The sequence below is a fragment of the Hyperolius riggenbachi genome, chromosome 3 (assembly GCF_040937935.1).
Source record: "Hyperolius riggenbachi isolate aHypRig1 chromosome 3, aHypRig1.pri, whole genome shotgun sequence".
In the NCBI taxonomy this organism is placed as follows: Eukaryota; Metazoa; Chordata; class Amphibia; order Anura; family Hyperoliidae; genus Hyperolius; species Hyperolius riggenbachi.
Genome location: NC_090648.1, coordinates 54,543,448 through 54,569,587, shown reverse-complemented (window position 1 = coordinate 54,569,587; position 26,140 = coordinate 54,543,448). Strand labels below are relative to the sequence as shown.

General features: G+C 46.5%; 1 protein-coding gene across 2 annotated transcripts in view; it reads left to right on the top strand.

Annotated features, from left to right (window-relative positions):
* CRB3 (crumbs cell polarity complex component 3) overlaps positions 1-26,140 on the top strand; it is a 106,269-nt gene that overhangs the window by 32,715 nt on the left and 47,414 nt on the right. For both annotated transcript variants that reach the window (XM_068274120.1, XM_068274119.1), the window contains exon 2: positions 11,204-11,309. In XM_068274120.1, the coding sequence (XP_068130221.1) occupies positions 11,207-11,309 (103 nt within the window). In that variant the 5' untranslated portion in view covers positions 11,204-11,206. The remainder of the gene's footprint in view (positions 1-11,203; positions 11,310-26,140) is intronic.

The following is a 26,140-nucleotide window of genomic DNA, read 5'->3' as shown; positions in this document are numbered from 1 at the left end:
AACCATGAATCCCCCAACAAATCAAATTCAGCAGTCATGAGGCACATAAATAGACAGCATTTCACATAAATGGGCAGAATGCCCCCTTAATATAGTAGACACCTCTCACCTGGCTTCTGAATTCTCCTCGCCTGGCTGGCAATACTATTTTTGTCTGGATTGGGGATGATCTGTGGGCTGAAAGGCCTGGCAGTGATGCTGTGGCCTGGCTAGCGGTGATGCTGTGGCTGGGCTGGCTAGCGGTGATGCTGTGGCTGGGCTGGCTGGCGGTGATGCTGTGGCTGGGCTGGCTGGCGGTGATGCTGTGGCTGGGCTGGCTGGCTGGCGGTGATGCTGTGGCTGGGCTGGCTGGCGGTGATGCTGTGGCTGGGTTGGCTGGCGGTGATGCTGTGGCTGTGCTTGGCTGGTTGAAGTAAATGCTACCCTGACTGGTGGTGATGCTGTGGCCTTTTTGCCAGTGATTCTGGGCTGGTTGGCTGGTGGTGATGCTGGGCTGGCTGGCCTAGATAGTTTAGGTAGTGAGAGATGCCCCCTAGTTTAGGTAGCGCCAGGAGCCCCCCAGTTCAGGTAGTGACAGGCACCCCCCATTTAAAGTGATAGGCACCCCCAGTTTAGATAGTGACAGGCACCCCCCAGGTTAGTGACATGGACCCCCCAGCTTAGATAGTGACAGGGACACCCCAGCTTCAGACCTCAGTATCAGCCGGCGACCAGTTAGAGCGGGCGCACCAATCTCGGTGAACACCACGCTGTATATGCGGAAGTGATGTCACTTCCGCATATCAGTGCGGTGTCCGCTAGGTCCTAGCGCCCGCATAGTGGTCGCCGACTGGTCGGAGGTCTGAAGCTGGGCTGCTCCTGCCTGGCAGCGGGGACGGCCCCGGGGGGGGGGGGGGGGGGGGGAATTAGCAGGCGGCCAGGGGGGGGGTAAAATCCCCAATGGGCGCCCTTGGGGACCTAGCGCCCGGGGGCACTTGTCCTACCCCGACCCCCCCCCCCCCCAAGCTACGGGTCTGGTCTAGGGGCCTGGTGGATGCTACCCCCACCAAATCTAACTAAAAAAGTCAGGTGACCATCAGCAGTGCACAAAAATGGGGCTAGTCTACTTTAGGGGACCCAGCAGGAAACCTCATAGGGAAATCTAGCTAATGTGATTTGGTGGACGGCATGCTCTTGAACTTCTAGGTTGTAATAAACTACACCCACCCTGTTCAGCCATTCACAATGCTTTGTGCGGTAAAGGATGCTGTGATTGGAGAATTGTTCCCTATGAGGTTTCCTGCTGGGTCCCCTAAAGTAGAGTAGCGCCCAAAAAAGTGCTATCTTGTCTAGGGCCCTATTTCATCTTAATCCTTTTCTGTGCTACTCTGCATGTGGGTGGGGCTTAAAGGGAACCAGAGAGGATGAAGTATACATACCTGGGGCTTCCTCCAGCCCCATACGCACGGATCGCTCCCACGCCGCCGTCCTCCGCTGCCTGGAACCGCCGATACCGGGTCCCATCATTACCGCCAGTCGGCCGGCGGACGTGGCCAATTCTCCACATCACAGGGCACTCCCTCCATACAGGTACGCGTGTGGCTGCCTACTGCGCAGCCGCATGCGTACGGGTATGGAGGGAGCCCCTGTGATGCGGACAATTGGCCGCGTCCGCCGGAAGTGACGGCGTGGGAGCGATCCAGGCTTATGGGGCTGGAAGAAGCCCCAGGTATGTATAAACTCTTTATATTTTATAAAATCATTCCTCTCTGGTTCCCTTTAAAGACAAATAAGTGTGGAAAGTTTGGGGCTTGTACCTGTGAAACTGTAGGAGGAGTAGCGTATAGAAAATGGGGGGGGGGGGGGGGGGGCACCGATAATAATATTAACTAGATGGTGTCGTTTCTGAAGAAACCACAGGATGTTGGCTATGTGTCTGATTGGCTGTATGTGGCTCCGCCCACCTTGCCAAATTTTAACCCCAGTGACCCAGTGTGCCAAGTCTGGGAACTCTGGCTTTAATACAGTGAGAATTTCAGCTGTTTACATTTTCTCATTGAAGTCAATAGGGAAAATCTGATTGGTTGATTATGGCTCTGCCCACTTTTGGGGGTCCCCAAAATGTGACAAAATGTTTCAGCTTCACTCCATTAAAGGGATACTGTAGGGGGGTCGGGGGAAAATGAGCTGAACTTACCCGGGGCTTCTAATGGTCCCCAGCAGACATCCTGTGTTGGCGCAGCCACTCACCGATGCTCCGGCCCCGCCTCCAGTTCACTTCTGGAATTTCTGACTTTAAAGTCAGAAAACCATTGCGCCTGCACGCCCGTGTCCTCGCTTCCGCTGATGTCACCAGGAGTGTTCTGCGCAGACACAGATCATACTGGGCCTGCGCTGTGCGCTCTTGATGATATCAGCGGGATCGAGGACACGGCAACGTAGGCGCAGTGGTTTTCAGACTTTAACGTCTGAAATTCCAGAAGTGAACCGGAGGCGGGGCCGGAGCATCGGTGAGTGGCTGCGCCAACACAGGATGTCTGCGGGGGACCGTTAGAAGCCCCGGGTAAGTTCAACTCATTTTCCCCCGACCCCCCTACAGTATCCCTTTAACAAATGACCCAAGTTTGGTGAATGTAACTTCAAATTTTCATTGGCCGCTGGTAGCTCCGCCCACTTCAGGGTGACCCCCCCCCCCCCAAAATACATATTTTTATTTGGGGTTACACCTACAATATGTGGTCCGAGTTTGGACGAGTGGCAGTGATTTAAAATTTTTCCCTGTCAAAGTCAACACGGAAAAAGGGGTCTTCCGGGGTCCGCCGCAGGGGCACGGAGGGTGGGATCGCTTATTAAAGCACAAGCAATATACTTTGCTACAGGACGAATAAGTGTAGAAAGTTTGGGGCTTGTAACCCTAAAACTGTGGAAGGCGTAGCGTATAGAAAATGGGGAGCGCTAATGATAACAATATTAATAATTAGAAGAAGAACGAGCTGAACTAGAAGAACAATCTATTGGCTATTTCATATCCAACATAATAATTATTACATAAATAAGATCTGTAACCTATCACTCAAGGGCAAACAACATTATGCAGCATATACACAGGGTTTGTTTTTTGCCATGGTAGCTAATTCAGACAGGGTAGCTTTTCCAGACACACTGTGCTGTCTGATTTAGCTACCGGTAGCTAAATCAGACGAAGTAGCTAAATCAGACACCACACCGGCATGCATTGACATGGATTTTTAAAACAAAAAGCACGCGAAAACGCATGAAAAACTGCAAGACTAAAACGCTTGCGGTTTTCCTATTTAGTTACATTACCAACGAATCGTGTGCGGCGTGCGAATTCTGATGGGGTCTGCTGTGCAGGTTTTTTCTGCAAGACAAACCGCACAGAATCTCACATAAGTGGAAACAGGCCTATATACTTCTATTGCTTATGCAAATCTGCATGCAGAACGCATGCAGATTCGCTGTAGTGGAAACGGGCCCTGACAGTTGAGCTAACAAGCTTCAGAAGACAGAGCTCTCTGTGACTTTTGAAAGTTGTGGAGCTCAGTTGCTCTTTTGCATAGATAACTGGAGTTTCTTAACTCTTCCTGTACTGGAAACAATATTAGACTTGTGTCTCTGCTCCTAACGTTTTATTTCTTAGCTGTACTACACATACAAATCATGAAATCATTTTATTTATTTTTTCGCTTCAACATTTTGTCATAAAGTTCCACCTCTATCACCAGTTTTATTTCTCTACCCAGAGCAAAACTTTGCCCCCCGATGGTCACACCCTTCCCTTGCCTCCCCCTGGTGGCCCTCCCAACCTGGGGGCCCATCTCACAAGGGTCATAAAACAAGTGTGGCCATCATGACCTTCACACCCATAACAAGTGTAGCTAGAAAAACACCTGATCTGAAGGATGGACCCCTGTATCAGAGGAAGTATAGTAGTATTTGGGGCCCACTCACAGCTCTTGGCCCCCCCCCTTTCGCAGTGTCTGATCCCCTGTAGTTACGCACCTGTCTCTACCTCTGTCTCTATAGCAACTAGGGATGACCATACAGGAGGGAACATTTGTATGCAAATGTATGCAGCTTGATAAATGACCCAGTCATGGTTGAGTTCCACTGGTCCATTTTTTTGCATATTTCGGCATCCATTTGAAATTTGCTACTCATTGGCCACCCCTAACCGCATAGATTCGCTTGCAGCTGCGTGTGCTTAAAGAGGAACTCCAGTGAAAATAATGTACTAAAAAGTGCTACATTTTTACAATAATTATGTATAAATGGATATGTACAAAAGGATCCGCAATCCAGACCAGGTTGAAGTAAAAGGCTGATATCTTTATTCAAAAAATCCACAGACATGCAATAAAATCACAGGATCAACTCACGCGTATCGGGCCTACCATCTGTCCTTAATCGTAGTTAAAAATGAACCTGTCCAAGGAGAAATTTATGTGGAACCAGGGAGGAGTGAACTCCACCCCCGGAAACACACAAGCTGCTCCTTAAAGAGACAAACATCCTCAAAAGATGCACTACAAGAATACAATAATATCATAGAAAAATAGCATATAAAAAGATGTTAAAAGTTTCGTTACCACCGGAATGTACAATATCCTATGTAACAAGGGAGAAAGACGAACCTCAACAACAATCCACATAATGTAATAAATGGGTATAACACATATTGCAATTATAAGCAGCACAGATACTCAGTGTGTGTAAACTAAGCTTAAATCCCACTTCTTATTTAACCACTTTACCCCCGCGCGTACGTATTTCTCCGCCCCTTTTTCCATCCTTTAAAAACCAGGGACGGAGAAACACGTACTTTCCGCGTTCCCGACGCTGCCCGCGCTCCCGCTCGTAAACACGCCGCCCGCCGCTAGTAAACACACCGCTGCCCGCTCGCCCAGAGATCAATGAACGGGAAAATCCATTCCCGTTCGTTGATCTAAGCCCCGCAATGATCAGCTGCTCTCCTATGGGCAGCGCGATCATTGTGAGAAAAAACTCACGTGTCCAGCCTCCTTATACTTCCTCCAAGCTTCCGGAAGGACGCTTGGAGGTCGCATTAAAACAAAAAGTTACTGTGGCCATCTTGTGGCCAAATAGTAAACTACACCCTACACATTTTTCACATACAAATAAATGACTTTTACACATAAAATTAACTCATTACCTCCCACACTCACCATTTTTTTTTTTTTTTTGTAATTAAAAAAAAATTAAAAAATTTACAATTAAAAAAAATACATAAATAGTTACCTTAGGGACTGAACTTTTTAAATATTTATGTCAAGAGGGTATAACACTGTTACTTTATAAACTATGGGCTTGTAATTAGGGATGGACGCAAAACTGAAAAAAATGCACCTTTATTTCCAAATAAAATATTGGCGCCAAACATTGTGATAGGGACATAATTTAAACGGTTTTATAACCGGGACAAAAGGGCAAATACGTTTCATGGGTTTTAATTACAGTAGCATGCATTATTTTAAAACTATAATGGCCGAAAACTGAAAAATAATAATTTTTTTCCCCACATTTTTCCTATTTTCCCATTAAAACACATTTAGAAAAAAATAATTCTTGGCATAATGTCCCACCTAAAGAAAGCCTAATTGGTGGCGTAAAAAACAAGATATAGTTCATTTCATTGCGATAAGTAATAATAAAGTTATAGACGAATGAATGGAAGGAGCGCTGAAAGGTGAAAATTGCTCTGGTGGTCAGGGGGTAAAACCCCTCAGTGGTGAAGTGGTTAAACCCTGTGGTGTACGAGTGCCCAGTCTGTGAATCCAAAAGGCCTCACGTTTCAGCAACAGTCTTTGGATGTCACCCCCCCCCTGACTGGACAAACCACCCGCTCCACCCCCTGAAAACTGAAGGAGGATAGATCACCCCTATGCATAGTTTCAAAATGTTTAGAAACAGCAGATTTGCGAAAAGTATTCCAATTCGTGCCACAATAGTGTTCTGCTACACGTGCTCTTAAATGGCGAGTAGTACAGCCTACATATTGAATGTGGCATATCAAACAAGAAATGACATAAATCGTACATTTAGTGTCACAATTTACATATTGTTTGATAGGAAACTCCTTGTTATATGCAAAGGAAAATATTGTATTACCTCTATTGTGACAGTGACAGTATTTACATGTAGAGAACTCACACGGGTAAGAACCCACTGTGGTTAACCAGGTAGGAGTACGGGACGTGGAGGGAGACCGAAAAAGACTGGGTGAAAGAATGGACCCTAAAGTTCGGGCCCTTCTAGCTGAGAAACGACACCCCTTGTCCAGGATTGTTTTAAGTTCTGTGTCCGGGTACAGCACTGGAATATATTTTTTAACAATATTAGTAATTTTATTAAACTCCAGGCTATAGCCGGTAACAGAAGTGACCTGGTCTTCCACGGCCTCACCCCCAGTCCTACTCTTCAATAAGTTCAAGCGTGGTCTTCTAGTACCTTTTTGGCGTCCTACGGCTAACTGTTTTTTGGTATAACCCCTTTGTCTGAGTCTAGTCTCTACCAAGTTGCACTCTCGCTCCAGATCGAGCGGATCTGAGCAGTTTCGTGCAGCCCTAGTAAATTCACCCGTGGGAATAGTATTAATAGTGTGTCTAGGGTGACACGAGCTGGCAAGCAGGATAGAATTCCCCGCTGTTGATTTACGAAAAGTGTGTGTGGAAACTGAATGTGATGAAGAATCCCCAATAAGGGTAAGATCCAAGTAGTCAATTTTAAACGGATCCGAACTCATAGTGAATTTTAAGTTAAGATCGTTATCATTGACATATCTCAGGAACTCCTCGAGGAGAGCCGGAGGACCCCCCCCCCACACCAAAAGCAAATCTATAAACCTGCCATACCAAACGATATGGGAGGCAAAGGGGTTATCAACCCCAAAGATGCGGAGCTCCTCCCACCACCCCATATAGAGGTTGGCAAGGGAGGGGGGAAATTTGGCCCCCATAGAAGCTCCGCATCTTTGGAGATAATACCCCGAATCAAACATAAAATAATTGTGTGTGAGGAGGTACTGCACAGCCCCCCCCAGGAAAGCCCGTAGTGGAGCATCAAAGGAAGAATATTTGCAGAGATGAAAATCCATAGCCACTAAAGCTAAATTGTGTGGGATGGAAGAATAGAGTGATGTGACATCCATAGTCACCCACAAAAACCCGTCATCCCACACAAAGCCATCGAAGCTTGAGAGAATGTGGCGAGTGTCCTGCAAATAACCGGGGAGTCTGGTGACAAGGGGATGTAGATGTGCATCAACCCACTCTCCCAGACGCTCCCCCACGGAGAGGGACAATTGGCCGGCCCCGGGGGGGAACGTCCGGTTTGTGGATCTTCGGGAGGTGGTGGAAGACGGGCACAACCGGGTGCAGTGGACATAGATACTCGGACATTCGTTTGGTCAATACACCCGTGCTGTGCCCGAGGTCCAGCAGCACCCGAAGATCCCGAAGGAAATCCTGAGTTGGATCCCAGGGCAAGGGCCGATACACATCCACATCTCCCAACTGTCTAAGGGCCTCCGCTCGATAGTCCAGTGCATCCTGGACTACCACCGAACCTCCCTTGTCCGCCGAGCGTATGACAATGCTGCTATCATTCTCAAGTGCAATCAAAGCTTGTCGCTCAGAGACAGAGAGGTCGGAAGGAGCCCTAGATGCCCTGGACAGTGTGGTCAGTACCTTCTCAACAAGATCCTGAAACAGGTCCAACTCGGGAGACCTAGCATTAACGGGGTAGAAGGATGGATTGGAGATGGTAATAGGAACCACCTGCTGCAACCCCACCCCCTCAGACGCTAGCTCGTCCAAGTCCCGTAGCGCACATAAAGTCCTAATGTCCCGGAATGAGGAAACCTCCTCTATACACTTCAGGGACAAGGACCGTGAGTCACGGGATCGCATGGACTCAGGCTCGTCCGATAAAAAATGTTTTCTCACCACTAAGTTTCTCACAAATTTGTTGAGATCCAAGATAGTGTGAAACAGGTCAAAATGACAAGAAGGAGCAAAGGACAATCCTCTAGACAAGAGATTAACTTGATCAGAAGAGAGAACATGACTGGAAAGATTAACAACATTGTGGATAGAGGAGTTAGAATCCCCTAATAATGGGAATTTTGATTTTCTATGTTTGCGCCCCGCTCGCCGGGTGCGTTTCTTTTTTATTTCCGGTTTTTCGGTTTGGTTGTTTTTTGGGGGGTTCTGTAATAGGACCTGGGGGGAATAGGAACAGCCGATGTCTGTAGCACTATAGGGTCCCCCGATGCATGGGAGTTACTCGAAAAAACAGTTTGTAAATTGGAACGGTGCGACTGTGACGCATCCGAAGTGTCAGATTGGGAACCTAGGTTATCCGAAGAGCTAAAGCTCACATTCTTTTTTGGAGTAAATTTCTTAAGAATAGATTTAGGCGATCTATAAAACGATTCCCACCTCCCCCATTCATATACCACGTTTTTGTTGTAATCATTGGTGTCTCTCAGGAATTTCACACGCTTTGTCTCCATGATGATTGTCTCCAGCTTATTAATATTAGATTTCAACTTGGAGTTCAACTCATCATAAAGCGCCAGGGTGTCAAACGCCTTCAGATCTTGGTTTGTTTTGTCTATTTGTAACTTTAAATCTATAAGTTTTTTTTCTTCATATGTAACTATAAGTTTCATGAGTTGCAAAGAACAACCTGACAGGATCTGATTCCACTCTATAATGAAGCTGTCAGAGTACACCGTGGTGGGAATCTTTTTAATTCGTAAACCCCTAGGTATAATACCCTTGCTGATGTAGTGTTTTAAACTGGTAACGTCCCACCACAGACGCACTTCCTTATCCATCAAACATTCTAGAGTGGTCTGTAAAGAATGTAAAGTGAATTCCGGGTGCAAGCTGGCTACATTGGTGTTGCCTGAAAACACTGAAATGAATTTATTTTTGCGGTCATTGTCATGCAATAAACCCCCAAACATGTCCAGGTTGGCACTAGGATCAAAACCATATCTGGACTCATCCACTTGTGTCAAACGCTGGGGCACTGGTGCAGCAGAAGCTACCGTAATATCATTATACACTGTATCATTAGCAGATGAATCTACGTCAGTGCATACAGATGGTTCTAAAGGTGATTGTATCGTTCTAACAGGCTCTGACTGTAACTCAGGTGCCCCAGTGGAACTAGAAAAAACATTGGCATAATTCACATCAACAGGTTTGGAGACAGGCATGTTAACATTATTTGCATTATATGATGGTACATAATTTGAGCTGTAAGTGCCTAAATGAGCATTATTATGTGATATACCAGAAGAGTCAATGGATAAGTAACGTGGAATGGACATTTGTGATGGTATAACATCATAAGTGGGCAATCTAGGGGGGATAATAGTGGCATGATTAAGTCCCAACACACCATGTTGTAAAGTCCAGTCAGGGGGGGTGACATCCAAAGACTGTTGCTGAAACGTGAGGCCTTTTGGATTCACAGACTGGGCACTCGTACACCACAGGGTTTAAATAAGAAGTGGGATTTAAGCTTAGTTTACACATACTGAGTATCTGTGCTGCTTATAATTGCAATCTGTGTTATACCCATTTATTACATTATGTGGATTGTTGTTGATGTTCGTCTTTCTCCCTTGTTACATAGGATATTGTACATTCCGGTGGTAACGAAACTTTTAACATCTTTTTATATGCTATTTTTCTATGATATTATTGTATCTTTGTACTGCATCTTTTGAGGATGTTTGTCTCTTTAAGGAGCAGCTTGTGTGTTTCCGGGGGTGGAGTTCACTCCTCCCTGGTTCCACATAAATTTCTCCTTGGACAGGTTCATTTTTAACTACGATTAAGGACAGATGGTAGGCCCACTACGCGTGAGTTGATCCTGTGATTTTATTGCATGTCTGTGGATTTTTTGAATAAAGATATCAGCCTTTTACTTCAACCTGGTCTGGATTGCGGATCCTTTTGTACATATCCATTTCGTTATGGCTTGGCTTGCCTGATCCTGCACTGACTGGCATGATGTTTGGGGGTCCTGAGCTTATATGAACTTTCCTCACTGCAATTATGTATAAATGATTTAGTCAGTGCTCATTGTAAAATCTTTCCTCTCCCTGATTTACATTCTGACATGTAGTACACGGTGACATTTTTACCTTTGGCAGGTGATGTCAGTGGAAAGAGATGCTGCTTGCTTTTTTCGCAGCTGGAAACGACTATAAACAGCTATTTCCCACAATGCAATGAGGTTCACAGACAGGAAACTGTCAGGACCATGGTCCTGACATCGCACTGTGGGAGGGGTTTCACCACAATATCTGCCCTACAGAGCCCCCCCCCCTGTGATGATCCGTTTGAGAAAGGGGGTATCAACTACTGATTAGGATGAAGTTCAATTCTTGGTTATGGTTTCTCTTTAAGACACCTTAGCCTGCATACTTGTTACTGGTCAGTGATTCAGAGCAAGGCAGTCAGGCAAATAACTTTAACACAGAATAAAATAGCTTCCATCTTGGTGACTGTTCTCATTTATTTGTGTATGCTTTGCACTGTATCCTAAATGTAACCTGTCCTATGTTCCTGTGTTTGAAGTACTTGCCTGATTGTTTTGAATGTAGTGGTTAATGGAGTTAGAAGTTCTTCAAATGTAAAGATAACCATGCACACAAGCACTAAAGGGAACCAGAGGTGAGTGATATAAAGGCCGCCGTATTTATTTCCCTTTGAACAATACCAGTTGCCTGGCTTTCCCCCCGATTGTGTCTCCAATTCTTTTAGCCATAGACTCTGAACAAGTAGATACTCTGACTGTATTAGCTGCATGCTTGGTTCAGGGTTTTGACTCTGCTGATGTCAGGAAACCAACAGGACTGCCAGGCAACGAGTATTGTTTAAAAATAAATAAATATGGCCGCCTCCCTATGTCTCTCACTTCAGGTTCCCTGTGATTGTGATACTCCGGTTATCCCCCAATGTCTTTATTGCTGTGACTCCCTTTGGCGATATACCATTAGTACCTGGGCATTAATCGTGTCTGGTAACTGACGTCTCAAGGAGAAAGGAGAATATTTCGAATGTTATGGTTCCTATTGATGTTTAGTCTGGGTTATGATTTGTTTAACCTAGTGCCATGTGACTAGGCCTAATCTGATTGAATATCTCTCATTCTTTTGCAGTAAATGCATTCCCTGGCACGGCGCTTGCACATCTGGATTTCACCAATGGAGCCTCATGTATTTCCACTGCTGCTTGCCACAGTCTCCTACCTGTCACTGGTTCTAGGTGAGAAATATGCATGTAACCAGTTATTCCAATAGCCTGGCTTCTTAATGCTGTATTAGGCCTTAAAGGACAACGCGAGTTTGCTTGTAGGTACAGCTGTTTGCATCTCAAACCACTATTGCAAAAAGTTATAAGTTTATAGCAAGCATGTTGTCTTCCAGAGTAAGATGTATTGTAAATTACTTTTTTTCCTATGTTGCCGTTGCTTACAGTGAGCAGTAAAAATCTGACAGGATTTGGACTGGTCCATCTCCTCATGGGGGGTTCTCAGCTGTTCATCTCCAGGGAGCCATTTTCTGATCACTGAGAGAAGTGGAAGATGATGTCAGAAGGGTGTGGCAGAAGAGGGAGTTTTCCCATCCTGTTATCCCATCTATTATTATTTGTATTTATAGAGGATCAGCATATTCTGTAGTGCTGTACAACATGCAAACCATACAACAGTGGGGAGCATAGATACATGAGCAGCTCAACATGCTGTACAATCTAGACATCCGGTGACACAAGTACAGATACATACAATTGCTGTGTAGTTTGAATGACATCACAAATACTGTTTTTTTTAATTTTTTTTTTCATTTGATAAAGTGCACAGAAACGGGAAGGAAAAAACGGCGGGAGGTCTCTGCCCTTGCGAGCTTCCGATCTAGAGGGTAGTGGCGCTGAGACACTGGGGGTGGAGGCACAGGGGTTAGCGGCACAGGGGTTAGCAGATGAGGCAGTGAGCTTTAAAGTGTACCAGAGCTGAGATCCAATAAAAGTGTTGTTGTAATGCCTGGGGCACTAGGAACTTGGCTATAGAAATCGAGAAGTCGGGGATAATCAGACAAGGAGTCAGACAAAATCAGAGTCGTAAACAGGCCGAGGTCAGAACAGAGTATCAGATGTCTGTAGTACAGGAAGGATGAGACTAATCAAAGTGAGGCGCACGCCGGGTCATACACAGGATAACAATCAGGAGGATATACAATAGAATATACAATTTACAATACACACACACACACACACACACACACACGCGCACACGCACACGCACGCACACGCACACACGCACGCACATACACACGCACACACACACGCACGCACACACGCGCACACAGGCGCACACACGCGCACACACGCGCACACACGCGCACACGCACACACGCACACACCACACACGCACACACCACACTGCACACACCACACTGCACACACCACACTGCACACACCACACTGCACACACCACACTGCACACACCACACTGCACACACACATACACACACACACACACACACACACACACACATACACATACACATACACATACACACACACACATACATACACCCCCCCACACACACCACATACACACCACATACACACCACATACACACCACATACACACCACATACACACCACATACACACCACATACACACCACATACACACCACATACACACCACATACACACCACATACACACCACATACACACCACATACACACACACACACCTGATGATATATATGCACTCTAGTTAGATCAGTCTTGTATATTGTAAATTGTATATTATATTGTCTCTATCGCTAAAAAACTAGCTGACTTAGGCACAATAGCAAGGAAAGGTCCAGCGCTCAGCGTACTGATAGCTATAAAGGACAGCGAGTAACTGAATGCCCTGGGCTTATATAGAAGGAATAGATCACAGACCATGCCCCCAGGAAAATCGGACCAATCAGCAACATCCCTGCAGCAAGTGTCAGCTGACCACAGGAATCAGCTGACACACCTCAGACATGCCTCCTTAACCTATAAAGGCAGCTCTGAGCTGCGCGCGTCCTCCTAGGGAGACTGCCAGAAACATGCTGACTCACATCTACAGGGGAGCCGTGGATGCGTCTGAACAAAGAGGAAGAGAAAGCTTCTTGCAGCTGCTCAACACTGTCAGAGAAGCCTCCAGAGACACCACCAGATAAGTTTGTTACAATTATACATACCTGTGGCTCCCTCCAGCCCCATCCACATGGATCGCTCCCACGCCGCCATCCTCAGTTTTCTCCCTCTTCTGTACTGCGTCCCGCAGCTTACTCCAGTCACTGCTAGTCTGACGCAAGGGAAGTGCAGCCGCCGGAGAGATACGTAGAGAGTGAACTTCTTTCGCGCAGACTGGTCGCGACTGGCTGAAGCTACGGGACCCGGTACAGAAGACTGGGGATGGCAGCGTGGAAGCAATCTGTGCGGTTGGAGCTGGAGGGAGCCCCAGGTATGTATAACACTTTTATTGGATCTCAGCTCTGGTTTCCTTTCAATTCTAGCTAGAGCAAATTATAAGCTTGTCTGAATAGGTGTGTTTTGGGGGGTGGGGGTGGGGTATGTTTGAAAATGTTCAGGTCTGAAGCATTTGGGGAATGCATGCAATTTACGTAAAGTAGAATTGAGGGCGGAGAGAGGAATATGGACCTTGGCTGCAGCGGCCAGGGGGGTAACAATAAGGCAAAGAGGGACCCGGGGGCCTGTGGTGTAACAATAGCCTCCGCCAACACCAGGGGTGCCCGGTAGTAAGTAGTGGGGTCCGGGCGGCACGTTGGCGTAGTGGTTAGCACTCTCACCTTGCCGCGCTGGGTCCCCGGGTCAAATCCCAGCCAGGGCATTATCTACATGAAGTTTGTATGTTCTCCCCATGTCTGTGTGAGTTTCCCCTGGCACTCCGGTTTCCTCCCACATCCCAAAAGCCTAAAAATAAGTTAATTGGCTTCCCCCTAAATTGGTCCTAGACTACGATACATATTCTACATTCATAGACATAGAACTATGGTAGGGACTAGATTGTCAGCCCTTCTGAGGGACAGTTAAGTGACAAGAGAATATACTCTGTACAGCGCTGCGGAAGATGTTGGCGCTATATAAATAATATTGTAATTAGGCGGAGTGCGCAGTGAAAGCTTCATACATTACCTGCTCCCGACGATCGCAACTCCTCCGCTTCCTGGTTAGTTAGCAAGTACCATGCAGCCAGCCAATCGCCATGCAGCTTCAATCCCTGCATGGTGATTGGCTGGCTAACTAACCAGGAAGTGTGGGAGACGCAAACGACTAGAGCAGCTAATGGTTGACGCTTCCGCAGCGCATTCTGCCTAATTAATATTTTGTTACAGGACCCCCCTAGCGGCTAGGGGGGCCTGGCCGTCTATAGTTACACCCCTGCCGGCGGATAAGGGGGCCTCCTTCTGTTGGGAAACACAGAGTGCGGCAGCAGAAGCGTCATACATTTCCTCTTCCCAGCGGAGCTACACGCCACACATTTTACCTCCTCGCAGCTCCGGTCCCTGCATGTCATGTGGCATGCATCAGGTGCCACATGGAGTTAGATGTAGTGATGGGAATTCCGGCTCTTCTCAGAGAATCGGCTCTTCTGAATCGGCTCCCATTAAAGAGCCGACTCTTACGGCTCTCAATCGGCTCTTCGTTAAATATCACTGGACACCACTCAGAATCGGAGTAAAAGCCCCGCCCCCGTCTCCATGACAACTCCAGACTGCTTCTCTGACTGGGGCAATCTCTCCTGCTACTGCTCTGCTCCACCCCATACACTCCTACAAGCTGCAAGAGGACGACTACATCTCCCAGCATGCCTCAGTGCCCTTTATTACATAGCAAATCAGAGCTGTGTGGGGCGGCTGAGGCATCGGCTCTTTTAAAACTGAGAGCCGGCTCTTGTCGTTCACAGCAAAGAGCCGGCTCTTAGAGCCGGCTCGTTCGCGAACGACCCATCACTAGTTAGATGTACGGCCCGGCTGATGAGGGTGCATAGCTCAGCTGAAACCGGGTAAATTGTGTAAACGGATACATTTTATGCACTTTGTAGCTTAACGGATAACTCTATTTTTCCCCATAAGTGCACATTTTCCTGGTTTTCCAGGAGTAATTCTAGGTAATAATGTTAGATGAATGAGTAAAGTCCGCAGTGGGGATGGGGGCGGGTCAGGACGCTGCTTGGCAGTCCAGGTACACAAGAGGAGTTTGCTGACTGCCTTGTGATCGCCACTTTCAGCAGCTAAAAAAGGCATTTCTCAGCTTTCTCTTCCTATAGCAGCTGACTGTGTGGGGAAGGGGCTAGATTGCACTGAAATCATGTTTGTTGGAAAGCTGTGTTGAAGCAGGATTCTAAATAAAGCTTTATTCTGAGAGGAAGGGCTATTTATAAAACAATTGCATGCAAATTAAAGTGAAACTCTGTACTCCTGCAGTAAGAGGAAACTCTCTGGGCTGTGTGCACTGCAAAGTACACATTCCTATCCTGTTAAGACAGAGATGCTATTGCTGATTTGTTTTACAGATAAGTGCCAGGGCTATCTTGCACTGCATAGTGGGTGATTTGTTGATCTAGATTTCATTATGGAAATGTCCCTATTCTCACTGGCTGCCTGCTGGGTCAGTGACTCACTAAGCTATAAGAAATGTGTAGCACAGGAGACTAATTTGCTGCTACTAAATGTATCCATTCAAGTTTCTTGTAGTCATGTCACCCTATCGCAGCAGGAACTATGTTGTTTTGTATCCTACTTGTTAGCCACAGCACTGGATAACATGAGTAACTGCTGATTAACATCTTAGTGGCTGTGACTAGTAGTAATGAGGCCTATGAGTTCTATTTACAATGTACTACACACACACACACACACACACACACACACGGGCCTAACACACACACACACACACACGGGCCTAACACACACACACACACACACACACACACACACACACACACACACACACACACACACACACACACACACACACACACACGGGCCTAACGCACACACACACACACACACACACGGGCCTAGCACACACACACACACACACACACCACACACACACACACACACACACACACACACACACACACGGGCCTAGCACACACACACGCACACGCACACACACACACACACACACACGGGCCTAGCACACACACACGCACACGCACACACACACACTAACACACACACACACACACTAACACACACACACTAGCACACACACACACTAGCACACACACACACACACTAGCACACACACACACTAGCACACACGCACGCACACACACACACACGGGCCTAGCACACACACATACACACACACACGGGCCTAGCACACACACATACACACACACACGGGCCTAACACACACACACACACACACACACACACACACACACACCACACACACACACACGGGCCTAGCACACACACACGCACACGCACACGCACACACACACACACACACACGGGCCTAGCACACACACATACACACACACACACACACGGGCCTAGCACACACACACACACACACACACACACACACACACACACACACACACACACACACACACACACACGGGCCTAGCACACACACACGGGCCAAATTTCCCCACCAGCCCCCTAGGGCCTCAGAGCATAAACCCCAAAGCCAGCACTTCCATTGAGGCAAAGAGTGCAACAGCTCCAGTGACCCCACAACTCCAGGCTCCCCGTGCTGCTTGAACCTCCAGGTGGTCTACCTCTGACTGCTCCTGTGCCCCCCGACTCTGCATATTCCGTAGCTGAGCCTGAGCTGCCTTGTACCAATTCGGCTGCTCCGATCTATGCCCAGTGTATACATACGCCGGACCACATACACCACATACGCCGGACTAACGAAGGAGCAGGCCAGTTGGGACAAGAGTCGCCATGCTGCCAAAACCTTTGTAGGAGGCCACTATAAAGTTGGGGGGTGCTATTCAGCGCTCGGGGGCCCTGGGGCAATTGCCTAGGTTGCCCCTATGGTATCACTGCAGGTGAGAACAATGTATACGGGTTATGGTTAGCTAGGTAGAGTGGGGGGGAGCTTAGGCGGTAGGTAGTGTGTGTGTGGGGGGGGGGGGAGATGTTGTAGTTTTAGGCATAAGGCAGGTAGTGTGTGCCCGGGGGGGGGAGGGGTGAATAAAGGTTAGGCATCTGCTGAGAGGGTTCTGTAACAGTATTTAATACCAATATTTTAGTAGGTACCTACATTTTCCAGGCGCCTTTATTTAATGTACGTGTGCAAACCTCTCACCCCTGTGTAAAAATCTGTAGTCTATTTGTTCACTGCTTCAGAGGTAATCCACCTTGTCTTGTATTAACTGTTGTGGTGTTTTTGTATTCTTATACCCTGTATGTAATACCTTTTTGTACAGCGCCACGGAAGATGCTGGCACTATATTAATCAATAATAATCATGAGGGCTGCCGGCACAGACACAAAACTAGACGGTAATCTGGGCCTGACTGTGATTCAGCTGCATGGGCTCCAGGGGACATGGGGGGTCCCTGTGCTTCTGCAGGCCCTATGTCCGCACCTGGCTGCATAGACCAGTACAGATATCTGGATACATTCCTGGCACAAGGGACTGGCAGTCATCATCATGTCTTTAGCATAGTTCTTCTAGAAGGGCTGTCCACAGCTGTAGATCAGTATGATATATTGCACAGTGACCGCCACACTGTGACCTCAGTCACACACAGCGCAGTTAGTTGATTATGAATGGAGAACGCATAACCTAACCTGCCTTCCAGCCATGCCTTAGTTTTCGGCATGGCTTTTTCATCTGATGAGTGAACACCTCTTAAAGAGACTCCGTAACAAAAATTGCATCCTGTTTTTTATCATCCTACAAGTTCCAAAAGCTATTCTAATGTGTTCTGGCTTACTGCAGCACGTTCTACTATCACCATCTCTGTAATAAATCAACTTATCTCTCTCTTGTCAGACTTGTCAGCCTGTGTCTGGAAGGCTGCCAAGTTCTTCAGTGTTGTGGTTCTGTGATGCATCTCCCCCCTCCAGGCCCCTCTCTGCACACTGCTGTGTGTTATTTAGATTAATGCAGCTTCTCTCTGCTCTATTCTCTTTTACAAGCTGAATAAATCCTCCTCTGAGCTGGCTGGGCTTTCACATACTGAGGAATTACATACAGGCAGAGCTGTCTGCACTCTGCAGGAAGAAACAGCCTGACACTTCAGTGGAAGATAGCTGCAGGGGGAAAGAAACACACAAATGATCTCTTGAGATTCAAAAGGAAGGCTGTATACAGCCTGCTTGTGTATGGATGTATTTTCTATGTGTGGACATACTGTACATCAACCTACTTCCTGTTTTGGTGGCCATTTTGTTTGTTTATAAACAAACTTTTTAAAACTGTTTTTAACCACTTTTAATGCGGCGAGAAGGGGCGAAATTGTGACAGAGGGTAATAGGAGATGTCCCCTAACGCACTGGTATGTTTACTTTTGTGCGATTTTAACAATACAGATTCTCTTTAAGGAGAACCTGTAGTAGCATGTAGTAAAAAGCAGTAAATTATTCAGGATACCCACTTTTATGGTAACTATGATAAGCCGAAGCTCTGGTACTAAATGATATACTTGCCTAAAGAGGAGGAAGCCTCAGGATCCTATTGAGGCTTCCCTCGGTGCTCTGATGTCCCCCATCGTTATTGTGGCCGTGCAATAGCTTTGCATGCACAGTAAGCCCCAGCTGTGGTGGCTTGCTTGTGTGGCCATGATGCAGGAAGAGGAGCTGCGTGGCCCAGATGTGGAGGGGTGCCCTCAGCGACGGGGGACATCGGACCACTGAGTAAAGCCTCAATAGGATCCTGAGGCTTCTCTCTCTTCAGGTTACTATTTTATTTTGAATCCCAGCTTCAGCTCAGGATCTCTTTGAGGTTTGTACTTGTCGCTTACGCTTTCACCTGCATACCAGACGACTATGATGGGGGAGCAGAGGATGGATTTGGTGGTAGCGGAGTAGAAGCTGGTTAGCAGCTCACGTGGGATTCCACGTTTTTTCATTTGTTGCAAGAACGACAACCTCTGCTGAGCCGCCTTCTGGAGCCTTCTGGAGTTTGGGGGTGTTCTACCTCCATATTAAAGAGAAACTCCAACCTAGAATTGAACTTGATCCCAATCAGTAGCTGATACCCCCTTTTTACATGAGAAATATGATTTTCACAAACAGACCATCAGGGGGCACTGTATGACTGATATTGTGGTGAAACCCCTCCCACAAGAAGCTCTGAGTACCACGGTACTCTGGGCAAACTGCCACAATGTAACAATGTTCACAGACAGGAATTAGCGGTTTACAGCTGTCTCTAACAGCCAAATCAGCTAGGAGCAGCTAAATAACCTGCCCACAGTAACAATGTCACCATGTAATAAATGTCAGAATGTAAATCTGGGAGAGGAAAGATTTTACAATGAGCAAACACTGACTAAATCATTTATACATAATTATGGTAAAAAATGAAGCACTTTTTTTACTACATTATTTTCACTGGAGTTCCTCTTAAGTCATTAGTTATGTTTGTGCAGAGGAAGCTGATGCATGGTACCCTTGAGACTTCAGTCTCACCGATGTGGGGGGAGGGGGAGAATGGTATTCTCAGTCTTGCTGAGGTAAGCACGCTCTCCGTTGCTGCCGATGATAGTTGTCATCTACAAATTTAATGACCTTCATGGAGTAAGAGGATGAGGTACAGTTGTCCGTGTACAGGTTTAAATCTTACCCCAGAGCAATCTGGGAAACCACATATATTTTGTTTTGGCTTTAGAACTCTCAGTAAACCAGTAAACCAACATTCTGCCGTGATGCACCTGTCAGGACACTTGTGGGGTGATCCCATGGCATGGCAGCCTGAAATGGGATCACCACACAAATCAGTATTTTACATGACCCTGAGGCAGAGTGCGACGTCAAGATCATATGTATAGGCCCGCCCCTGTTCAGTGATTGATTCCCTGCAGGACAGGAAGTGTGTTAGCGGGATTCCCTTTGCTGCATGCGCACTGCGTAGCCCTCTGTCGTTTACTCTTACTGCGCCGTCATAGACTTGCATTACTTCATAACCCGTGCGGTAGGCATAGATCATGTAGTAACGTGCTGTTTACTTTGTGACGGGATTGCAGCAATTTGACTTCTTCCAGCGTGACGTATCGCATAAGTATTAGTCTCCATAGACTTTCATTCCCTTGTAACGAGCTGCGGCGGGGCAGGGTACCACTTGGCGATGTAACGCGGTATGTGTAAAAGGGGCCTAAAGATAACACAGCCTGTGATACATTTCCCAATGTAAAGCAGGCTTATTTAACCCACTGGTGTTCAATTTTCCCATGATTTCTGTGCAAACAGTGATAAAATGTATTTTTAAAACTTTTTTTTTTCCTGTAACTTGCCAAAATGTGTCAAGCAAGGGTCTAGTATCCAGTGCAGGAGAGTATTGATGTGTATGCACGTTTATACTGTTCACAGCATGTTTTTTTGGATGGACATTTCTGTCCATACCGCTAGGGGGAAGCAGGAAATTTGGGTGCATGAGGCAGGTGGACAAAAAAGGGCGCCGCCATTCACTCCCATAATAAATATCGTTTAATCGGCACCCAACAGGAAAAAAGGGCGCCGGAGAAAAATAACGTTTTAAAAGCGGCGCCCGGAGACTTTTAATGTTTTATAACTGTTTCTCATGATTACACATTATTTAAAGAGAACCCGAGGTGTGTTTAAAGAATGTTATCTGCATACAGAGGCTGGATCTGCCCATACAGCCCAGCCTCTGTTGCTATCCCAAACCCCACTAAGGTCCCCCTGCACTCTGCAATCCCTCGTAAATCACAGCCATGCTGTGAGGCTGTGTTTACATCTGTAGTGTCAGTCTCAGCTGCTCCCCCGCCTCCTGCATAGCTCCGGTCCCTGCCCCCGTCCCTTCCCTCCAATCAGCAGGGAGGGAAGGGATGCAGGCGGGGACCAGAGTTCTGCAGGAGGCGGGGAGAGCAGCAGACTGACACTATAGAGATAAACACAGCCAGCTCTGACAAGCTGTTTGTCAGCAGCGTGGCTGTGATTTATGAGGGATTGCAGAGTGCAGGGGGACCTTAGGGGGGTTTGGGATAGCAACAGAGGCTGGGCTGTATAGGCAGATCCAGCCTCTGTATGCAGATAATATTCTTCAAACCCACCTCGGGTTCTCTTTAATGATTTATAATTTTTTAAACATTATTTTTAAACGAAAAACAGTACAATATTTTTAAAAACATTACTTTTAAACGAAAAACCGTACAATTTTTTTTTATTTTTTACGTTTTTAAACGAAAAACCGCATCATATTTTTTAAAAACGTTATTAATGCTTAACACAGGGGGGGTCTTAGGTTTAGGCACCACCAGGGGGGTCTTAGGTTTAGGCACCACCAGGGGGGTCTTAGGTTTAGGCACCACCAGGGGGGTCTTAGGTTTAGGCACCAACAGGGGGGTCTTAGGTTTAGGCACCAACAGGCGGGTCTTAGGTATAGGCACCAACAGGCGGGTCTTAGGTTTAGGCACCAACAGGGGGGTCTTAGGTTTAGGCACCAACAGGGGGGTCTTAGGTTTAGGCACCAACAGGGGGGTCTTAGGTTTAGGCACCAACAGGGGGGTCTTAGGTTTAGGCACCAACAGGGGGGTCTTAGGTTTAGGCACCAACAGGGGGGTCTTAGGTTTAGGCACCAACAGGGGGGTCTTAGGTTTAGGCACCAACAGGGGGGTCTTAGGTTTAGGCACCAACAGGCGGGTCTTAGGTTTAGGCACCAACAGGGGGGTCTTAGGTTTAGGCACCAACAGGGGGGTCTTAGGTTTAGGCACCAACAGGGGGGTCTTAGGGTTAGGCACCAACAGGGGGGTCTTAGGGTTAGGCACCAACAGGGGGGGTCTAGGGGTTAGGGATAGGTACAGGGAGGGTCCTGTGTGAGAGTAGGGTTAGGTATAGCTTTAGTAAAATTCTTATTAATGTTTTATAAAACGTTATTATAAATTTCAATTTTTAAACAGGGAAGATTAACGTTTTTAAAATTGCTGATTTTATACACATTATTTAATGATTTATAACTTTATAAAACATTATTTTTAAACGAAATATAACACAAATTTTTTTTTAAACGTTATTCATGATTATCTTTTAAAACCCTGCGTCCTTTTTTCCCGGCGCTCTTTTTTAACGTACGCCCGCTAGGGAGGTTAAGGGAACAATCGATAATTACCTTCCTATTACTTGCAATCCCTCAAATCTGATCGAATGATCACATCTGAGGAAAATCTTGTTCTGTCAATGGGAACCTTCATGTGCTGTGGTTGCCTTTCTGCAGAGGCCACGTAAAAGAAAAAAAGCATAAACCTGCCCATGTTTGAGGCCCTTGTTTTGGTAAGTGTTGGCAGGATTCAGGAATGCACTAGGCCTCACTGATTATTTTACAAATGCCTGGGAAACTACACGGTGGCGTTCGTAAAATGTTATTTAGGCGGATGTCTGTAGGGAAACAGGAAATGTGGGCGCCTAGCAGCTAATGAACGATTTGGGATCCCCATAGACGCTAATGCAAATATCGGCTATTAGGCGCCCAAAGCAGAAATTTGTCCGAACGATAATTATCAAAATTATGTTAGTTTTTGAAAAAAAAAAAAAAATTTTAAATTGTGAACATTATAGTTTTTGACTTTATGTTTTGTATTTATAAATTATTCATTTTTGAAAATTATTATCTTGAAATGTATCAATTTGAACATAAGATTAGGAAGGGGGGGGGGGGGGGGTGGGGGGGGGGGTGTTAAGGGTTAGGCATCAGGAAGGGCGATTTTTAGGGTCAGGCATCAGGAAGGGGGTCTTAGGGTTAGGCATTGGGAATGGAGGGTTCTTAAAGGGAACCTGAACTGAGTAAAATGATTTAACATAAACATATGAGGTAACTTCAGATGAACATTACATAGTTACCTTGCCATCAATTCCTCTCAGAAGCTCACCATTTTCTTCTGACAATGACCCCTTCCGGTTCTGACATTTTGTCAAAATTGAAATATATCAGTTGCTGTCAGTTATAGCTGAGAGGACAACTGATGTGCCAGGTAATGTCCATGTATCCCTATAGTTCACGTGGGCGATATTACAGTTTAACAGTGTGCTGACCAGAAAACTGTTATGGGGTAATGGCCATTTTCAAAATGGAGGCCGGAGAATTCCCTAGATCACAGTGAACAAATAGGACACAAGAGAGGAAAAAGAGATTGAGGAGTAGACTACACGGGAGGTAAGTATGACTTGTGTGTGTTTATTTTGACTTTTAATTTTCAGTTCAGGTTTTCTTTAAGGTTAGGTGTCAACAAGGGGGGTTTAGGATTTGGCGTCAGGAAAGGAGGGGTCTTAGAGTTAGGCGTCAGTTAGGAGGGTTTAGGGTTAGGTGTCAGGAAGGGGGGGTTTAGGTTTAGATACTGGAGGGTGGAGGGTTCTGTGTGAGAGTAGGGTTAGGTTAAGTGGTTTTAAAATATTATTAAAACGTACCAATATTTTAATATGATTTACACAATTTATACTTTAAAAACGAAGAATATCAGTAGACGATAATTTTATTAACGAAAACTGGCACCCATTTTTTCTCGCCTCCCTTTATCATGAACGTGTCTGTAGTAATGGGCTGGCTAAACCAGGTGCTAAGCTGTTCACGTTCAAATGCTACAGAGTGGTCCTCGTATGCTAGAAAGCGCCCATCCATGTGGGACAGCTGAAAGCGGTTACCTCAGTGCAAACTCTTCATGTCATTACCGTTACCGTGAAAGCAGGACCGATGATTTTTTTCTATTTCGTAGACAGCGATTTTGAGGGCAGTAAATGAACCACGGTTTACTATCTGCAAAACCACCAGTGTGAGGTAAGGCCCAGGGTCACCGCTCTGCATGGCTGCCTCTTGGGATGAACCCTGAGGTAATTCTTCCCACAATCGCGTCTCATACACACTTCCTGTACTGCACAATATTCCCATACAGTGAGCTTGCTCTGAGGCGATTCGCTGAATGACTTCATCCACTCTCCTGGTATCTCTTTCCTGACGGCAGTTTCTGCATAACGCAAGCCGTGTAATTTGCTTGTGAGTCACTCAGTCTGTCAGAGAGGAGGGCCGTAACCCTTTCCCTGCCTCAGGATCATGTAGGAGGCTTGCTTGACAAGCAGACGGTTGCGTAATTGCACAGTTTACGTGGGTGTCTTATTTATTTGGCCTGAAACAGCCTATAGATTTTGTTGTGCTGGAAGGAGGCCTTAATTGTGAGTAATAATGGCGGCACTTATTGCTGACTCCATTTTGATAATGCTACGTTCCTCTCTGACCTTCTGTTGCTAAAGCCAGCCAACCACCAGAAATTGATCGGGGTGAAGTGGTTTGACACATGCAGGGCCATATTTACCATAAGGCATTGTAGGCACTTGCCAACAGGCGCATAATGAGGGAAAACCAGCTCACTCCACTCCCTTAGCTCCTTCTTCCCCATTTTAGAGCCCTAAGCAGAGTTTTTAAATGAGGCTACTCACCCAGCTCTTGACATTTCTCTGATGAGCTCTCCCTACCACTAGCTACTTAATACTGAGGGTACCTCTGGCTATCTAATACTAAGGGGCACCTGTAGCTACCTATGCTGAGCAAGGGAAGAAGGTAACAGCTGGGCCAACCAGCACACTTGTGCGGATCACTGGGGGTTTTCGGGTTTGTGGAGGGTGAAGTCTAGGGTGCCAGGACTTCTGTGCCTATAGGCTCCTGTGATTAAAATCTGGGCCTAGGCACATGCTTCACTTGCTCATTTACCTCCCAACTTTTTGAGATGAGAAAGAGGGATACTTTAAGCCACGCCCCTGCCACACCTGTAACCACGCCCCCACCACACCCCTCATCAGGCATACCATAAAGAAGCGAAACATGTAGTATTATCATTCAAACCACACTGGTCCTTTCTATCATCAATTGTTTTTTTTCCTTCAGATTAACATTTAAAAATTAAGAAATACACCAATCTAAATGATGATAAAGCTTAGAGTCAAACACATTTTTCAGTAGACAAATACATATATTTACACAGATTCTGTACATCAGTCCTGAAAGAGAGACCGAGAGATTTTGTTCCCAAAGAGGGACTGTCCCTCCACAAAAAGACAGTTGGGAGCTGAAGCCACTAGGTGTCCCCGGCTTTCGCTTGGTCTGAGTTTCTCTGCATGTCGCCTGACTTTACGTTGCATGTGGAAGCCCAACATGCAGGCACAGATCAGAGGACTCCTAGTGGCTGCAGCGGGAACGCTGTTGAGACCAGACTGTGGAAGAGGTAAGTAAAATCAAGAATGACCGGATCACGACCGGGATTTAAAGGCTGTAAGAGCTCACATTTTTATTGTATCGCAGTATAAATGCACAGCGTTCCAAGTGAGCACTTGACAAAGGGCTGCGTGCTGAAAAGTTGTACATTTATACTGTGATACAATAAAGATTTGAGGTTTGAAGGACAACTGTAACGAGAGGGCTATGGAGGTTGCCATATTTATTTCCTGTTAAACCATACCAGTTGCCTGGCAGGCCTGCTGATCTCTTTGTCTGAATCGCACAAGAAACAAGCATGCAGCTAATCTTCTCAGATCTGACAATAATGTTGGAAACACTTGATCTGCTGCATGCTTCAGGGTCTATGGCTATAAGTATAAGAGGAAGAGGATCAGCAGGATAGCCAGGCAACTGCTATTACTTAACCTGCTGAGCGGTCTGGACGAGCTCAGCTCGTCCAACACCGCCAGAGGCTGCCGCTCAGGCCCTGCTGGGGCCGATTTCCACCAAATAAAAAGCAGCACACGCAGCCGGCACTTTGCCAGCCGCGTGTGCTGCCTGATCGCCGCTGCAGCGCGGCGATCCGCCGCGTGCAGCGGCGAAAGAGGGTCCCCCCAGCCGCCCGAGCCCAGCGTAGCCGGAACAAACAGTTCCGGCCAGCGCTAAGGGCTGGATC